The sequence below is a fragment of the Netta rufina genome (assembly GCF_964035555.1).
Source record: "Netta rufina genome assembly, chromosome: 7".
In the NCBI taxonomy this organism is placed as follows: domain Eukaryota; kingdom Metazoa; phylum Chordata; class Aves; order Anseriformes; family Anatidae; genus Netta; species Netta rufina.
The window spans coordinates 23,191,292-23,197,518 of NC_140130.1; the positions used below are offsets into that span (position 1 = coordinate 23,191,292).

The 6,227-nt window shown below is 69.1% G+C and overlaps 1 protein-coding gene across 1 annotated transcript; it reads left to right on the forward strand.

The window, feature by feature from the left end:
- Window positions 1-3,787, forward strand: PYROXD2 (pyridine nucleotide-disulphide oxidoreductase domain 2; the record flags this gene model as incomplete). The annotated part of the gene is made up of 16 exons (XM_084289729.1): window positions 1-130; window positions 462-481; window positions 668-761; window positions 836-909; window positions 1,007-1,153; window positions 1,290-1,443; window positions 1,575-1,636; window positions 1,761-1,858; window positions 1,992-2,133; window positions 2,227-2,361; window positions 2,465-2,537; window positions 2,646-2,802; window positions 2,904-3,058; window positions 3,190-3,296; window positions 3,378-3,498; window positions 3,684-3,787. 16 exons carry the CDS (start codon window positions 1-3, stop codon window positions 3,764-3,766), a joined length of 1,752 nt encoding a protein of 583 aa, XP_084145855.1. The 3' UTR covers window positions 3,767-3,787.
- Window positions 3,788-6,227: the final 2,440 nt, after the last annotated feature.

Consider the following 6,227-nt stretch of genomic DNA (forward strand, 5'->3'; position numbering starts at 1 on the left):
ATGGCGGCCGTGCTCCCTGCGAGGCTGGGCACAGGCTGTGCTGCCCACGGGCTGCGGGGACGGCGCCTGGCTCACAGCGGGGCTGCAGCACGGCTGCAGCAGGAGTACGATGCGGTGGTGATCGGGGCAGGTAAGGCAGGACGAGGAGCTGGTGGGGATGCGGCGGCCCCCAGCGTGCTGCTTGTGCCAGGGAGCTGCATGGGGGCTGGCACGGATGGGTGTGTGCTGCAACACCCCAGCGTGCTGCTGGCTAAGGGGTCAGCACAGAGCTGGGGGATCTGTCACCTTTGTCACCAACCCTGCCCCATTGGGGCCCAGGGATGTAGGGTTGAGGAGAATGCTCCCTACGGTGTCCAGAGGCTGTTATTTGGGTGCCTGCGTCCCTGATGTGGGGGGATGTGCTGTGCCATGGGGCTGTCCTGGCTCAGCCAGGCTCAGCTCCCCTCCGTCTCTCCTTGCAGGGCACAACGGGCTGGTGGCAGTGAGTACCGGAGGCAGAGCGCTCACCCTGGGGACGCTGTGGGGCCGGGGAGGGTCTGCAGCAAGAGCAGGGGCTGGGGGCTCCTGGATGGGTTTGGGAAGTGGGAACCACGCTGGTGAGGGATCGGGGAGGTGGTTGTGACCAGGAGGACGTGCCACATGCAGCACGATGCCACGCTCCCCGCAGGCTGCCTACCTGCAGCGGGCAGGGCTGCGCACGGCTGTGCTGGAGAAGCGCCACGTGCTGGGCGGCGCAGCCGTCACCGAGGAGATCGTGCCAGGTACCCCCACGTGTCCTACATCCTCCTGGCCCCTGCCTGCCCCCTTTTATCCCTCACCACCCCACGTCTTCCAGGCTTTAAGTTCTCCCGGGCATCCTACCTGCTCAGCCTGCTGCGGCCGCAGATCTACAGCGAGCTGGAGCTGCAGGTACGGTGCCCGTCCCCAGCTGGGCCACCAGCACCTCCTGGCACACAGCACGGTGACACTGCTGCCTCCGTGTCTCACTGCCCTCCGTGTCTCGCAGCGGCATGGCCTGAGGGTGCTCCCGCGGGACCCCTACTCCTTCACCCCGCTGCTGGAGGACAGGAGCCCACCCCGCTCCCTGCTGCTGGGGCACGACATGGCCCAGACCCAGCGGCAGATCGCCCAGTTCTCCCAGAAGGATGCTCAGGTACCACAGGGACCGCAGCAAAGCAAAGCCCCAAGGAGCTGCCCTGCCCCGTGGAGCAGAAGGGATGCTCGTGGCGGCGTGTCCTTTGCACCCAGCACAGCTCAGTCCCTTCTGGCCATCTGCTGTCCCCTTCCAGGCTTACCCTGAGTATGAGGCGTTCATGGGGCGCTTGGTGGCTGCCATCGACCCACTGCTGGACGCCCCCCCTGTGGATACAGCTGCCCTGGGGCAGGGCTCCCTGCTCCAGCGGCTCAGATCCCTGCGAGCCCTGCAGCCCCTGCTGCGGGCAGGTACATTTGGGATCCCCTTGGCAATGGCTGTGTGCCTGCACCCGGGCTCCTGCCTGGCCTCAGCCCCACCAGGTGCCAGTGGCTGTGTCCTGGTGCAGTCGTGCAGACCCCAAAGCTGCCTCTCCCCACAGGGCTGGCACTGGGACGGCAGCTGCCCCGCTATTACGAGGTGCTGACAGCCCCCATCTCCAAGGTGTGTGCCGGCTGCAGTGGCACAGAGCCACCCTCCTGGCACCCGCTCCGCATCCCTGCGTGCCCACAAGGACCCGGCTGCAGCCCAGCCCTGAGCCCAGCTCTCTCCTTGCCTCTTGGGCCAGATCCTGGATCACTGGTTTGAGTCGGAGCCCCTGAAGGCAACCCTGGCCACCGACGCGGTGATTGGAGCCATGAGCAGCCCCCACAGCCCTGGCAGCGGGTGAGGGCCCCGTCCCCTCCCCGGGGCTCACGGCCACGCCATCCCCTCCAGGCCACCCCGCTCAGCCCGGCGTGTCCCCAAGGCTTGCCGGAGTGGCTCAGGGGCTGGGTGAGCTCTGTCCCCATCCCTGCAGGTACGTGCTGCTGCACCACGTCATGGGCGAGCTGGAGGGGCGGCGCGGCGCCTGGGGCTACGTGGCTGGCGGCATGGGGGCCCTGTCCCAAGCCATCGCCCGCGCAGCAGCCAGCCGGGGCGCACACATCTTTACCGAGAAGGTACCGGGTTTCTGGGCACGGGGACCTCCACGGGCTGCCTGGTGGCCCCAGGGAGAAGCCGGGTGAGGTGCTGGCACCTTCCCCTCTGCCCAGGCCGTGAGCCGCGTGCTGCTGGGCAGGGACGGGCAGGCGCAGGGCGTCGTGCTGCGGGACGGAATGGAGGTGAGGAGCAAAGTGGTGCTGTCCAACGCCTCCCCCCAGATCACCTTCCTGGAGCTCACCCCCCAGGTATGGGGCACGCGGGGCCACCACGGGGCTCGGTGGGCTGTCACCCCCCGGCTGGGCTGCCCCGTGGCGGCCCCATCACCGCGGTGCCCCCGTCCCCCTCCAGGAGCAGCTCCCAGAGGACTTCACCCGGCGGATCCGGCATGTCGACACGCGCTCCCCTGTCACCAAAATCAACGGTAGGTACAGGGGGCTGCCTCCTCCACCATCCCAGCTGGGGGGCACACCAGCACAAGGCTGCGGGGCTCCCCAGGAGCCTGCACCCTGATCTCCTCCCCCCATCCCAGTGGCAGTGGATCGCCTGCCCAGCTTCCTGGCTGCCCCCAACGCCCGCGATGGCCAGCCCCTGCCCCACCACCAGTGCTCCATCCACCTCAACTGCGAGGGCACCCACCTCCTGCACCAGGCTTACACCGAGGCTGCTGGCGGGCACCCCTCCAGCAGGTAGGAGCCCCCCCGCCTCACTCCCTGCCCATGGTGTCCGGAGAAGGGGCAGGACAGCAGTGCTGGGGGATGTTTGGGGTGGCTCAGTCCCGCTCCCACAGGCCTATGATCGAGCTGTGCATCCCCTCGGTGCTGGACCCGGGGCTGGCCCCGCGGGGCTGCCACGTCGTGTCCCTCTTCACCCAGTACACCCCGTACGAGCTGGCGGGCGGGCGGCCCTGGGACGAGCAGGCTAGAAATGCGTATGCAGACACGGGTACGTAGCATGTGCACGGAGCCAGGTAACGCCAGGAGCGCTGGTCCCTGCTGCAGGCACAGCCACCCTCGTGCTCAGGGGCCGGTCACCATGCCCCGGAGCTGCCTGCCAGTGCCTCCGTCCCTCCCTAGTGTTCGACTGCATCGAAGCCTATGCCCCAGGCTTCAAGGCGTCCGTCATCGGCAGGGACATCCTGACACCCCCGGACTTAGAGAGGGTCTTCGGGCTGCCCGGTGGGGTGGGTACCGTGCAGATTCAGCACTGAGCACAGCAAGCAGCCAGGCACAGCCCCCTCACACAGCCCGGGCTCCGTTTGCAGAACATCTTCCATGGAGGGATGTCTCTGGACCAGCTGTACTTTGCCCGGCCAGCACCATCCTACTCGGGCTACCGGTCCCCAGTTCCAGGCTTGTACCTGTGTGGGAGCGGAGCACACCCTGGTGAGCAGGGCTGGGAGCTGGGGAAACCCCGAGGGGCTGCAGGAGAAGGGCAGGGCGCATGGACCAGGGGCAAGGGGAGCACAAGGTGTGAGCTCTGCTACTCTCGGCCCTGGCGGTGAGGCAGAGCAGCCCCCCTGGTGCAGCCCTCGCTGCTGGGGCCACTGCTCCCCGTTTCTGCCTTGCAGGAGGCGGCGTGATGGGAGCAGCGGGACGCAATGCAGCCCGGGTGGCTCTCGGGGACTTCAAGCACCTGAGACAGCAGCGGTGACGCCGACTTCACCTCCATGGGGATGTGGCTGCAGTGAGCCCTGCTGTCCCCAGGCAGAGCCTGCTGTCCCCACCTTGCTTCCCACCACTGCAGCGGGCCAAGCACTGGCAGCAGCACCCCTTGTGCATGTGGGGCAGGCTGCTGGGACCCGGGCTGACCCCCTCCCTAGCCCACCCCCCCGGTTCCCTGGGCATTGTGGCACCCACAGAAATAAACACAGCCAGGGGCTCTGCATTTGGCGCTCTCCTCATGGTTTTTCAGCTCTCTGTATGGGGTTCATTGGTCCCAGGGTGTGAGCACAGAGCCCACCCCATGTCCCCATAGCATGGGCTGCGCTGTGCCACCTGCACTGCTGCTGGTGCAGCCCCTGGGGCCCTGCTGGAGGGGACCAGAGTGTCAGGGTGAACGGGGACAAGCAGCCCGGCTCAGGCAGCCCACGCTGGGTGTGCCACGCGCTGCCCCGTGCCGCTGCCGGGCGCCGCTCGCAGCAGATGACAGAGCTCACATCCTCTCCCTGCCCTCTTCCTCCCAGGGACAATGCTCCCGATTCAGCTCCCAGCCTCTCCTCCCGCCGGGCCCTAAATACGGCGCTTCCGGGCTGCGCTGCTGCACCTGAGCTGGCTGAATCAATATTGACCGGCCAGGAATAGGCCCGCAGCCCTCTGAGAATAGCCCCGCACGCCCGCCCGCTGCCCACAGCTTCCCGCGCCCGGGGCTGCCCTGCTGCAGCGCCGTATTTTTAGCTGCCGCAGGTGCCGGTGCCCGGCGAGCCCCGAGGGCTGGGCTGGGGGTGGCAGCGAGGAGGGGATGCCCCCCAGCCTGACTATGGCAGGGCACGGTGCCGAGAGCTCCTCGGAGCCCCCCCTGCCCTCTTCTCGCTCCCCCCAGGAGCAGGGGCAGAGCTGGGAGCAGGACCCTGGTGGCCCTACCCGCCTGCAGCCATCCCCTGGGAGCCGTGGGGGGGCTCCTGGCCGCACACTCAGGCAATTGAGCTCCCAAACACCCAGACACCGAGAGCCGTGGTGACTCCGTGAGTCACGAGCTCCGCTGCTGGACCCAGCCCTGCCCTTCCCCAGGGCTTCCCCTGGCCGCCGTCCTGTGGCTGCAGCACAGCCCTGCCGCTGTCCCATAGCCCACGTGGCCCCCGTGGCCCCAAATCCGCATTTTATCCTCCCCGGGCACCCCCAGAAGATGCCGCAGCACATGCCAGCAGCCCAGCCGAGGAGCAGGGTGGGGGTGAGGGTGCCCTGCGTGGGGACGCAGGGTGCCGGGGGGGTGCCGAGGGCCCTGGCGGGACGTGGCGATGAGCTCACGGGCTATTCCCGGCCGTGTTGTTCCTGGCTCGTCCCGGCAGGAACCGGCTGCTTTAACTCCAAACAAACAACCCGGTAGCCACCGGCACATTCCTGGCCAGCCGGTGGCCACGGCCGGGGCAGAGGCGCTTCCTGTTTATCCCCGTCCCGCGGCGGGGCGCAGGCGGCGGGGTGCCCCGGGGGCTGGTTTGGGGGGGCACCCCCTGTCTGCATGGCTGGGGGGGGGCAGCACCTGGGGACCCCCGCAGCCAGCCTGGCTCAGGGATAGCCAAGGTGCTGCCCCCTGCCCCTCCCAGGCTCCCTTTGCTGGGCTCAGTGCCCCCCCCCAAGTCCTTGCCCACCCCATGTCCAAGCACCCCCCTCAGTCACCACATGGGGTGCGGGGTGTCCTCCTGGGGACCCCCCCGTGGGACAATTTGCCACCTCCAGCACAGCCGTGCTCTGCCTGGCTGGGGGCCAGCCCCGCGGTGCAGTGATGCTGGGCGGGGGGCAGCCCCAGCTGGGGGTCCTGGCTTCATCCTGGGGCCGGGGGGGGCAGGCTTATGGTGGGGGGGCTGTCCCATGTGTGCTCTGCACCCCCCAAAATCTGCTCGGGGTGGGCATGGGAGGCTTTGCCCCAGGGTGGCAGAGTGGGGCTGGGGGGGGGCAGGGTGCAGGGCCGGCCTCTGGGCCCTGCGTGCGGGGGGGCTGGGGCTGGGCTGGGCAGCGTGGGCCCCCACCCGGGGCGTCCCACCGCGCCGCACCATAAAAGCGGCAGCAGGCGGTGCTCGGAGGCAGGAGAGCTGCTGGAGGCCAGCAGGAGCCAGCACCGCGTCCCCACGCCGCTGCCTGCCCCGTATCTGCCCCGTGCTGACACCCAGGGTGAGTGCTGGGCTGGCCCGGGGGGGCTCGGGCACCTCGGGGGGCTGGGGGTGCAGGGGGAGAGGTGTGTGGATGGGGACAGGGCTGTGTGCCGGATGGAGAGGGAACAGCCCCTGCATCCCGCACGGCATGGGGTCGGGGATGCCCCTGCCATGCGAGGGGGCACCACATCCCCCCCACTCCACACTGCTGGGGCACGGGGGGGCTGTGGGAGCTCCCCACCCCGCTGTGCTCCCCAGGGGCTCAGAGTCGGGCTGTCCCCAGGCATCCCACCACCAGGAGCTGCG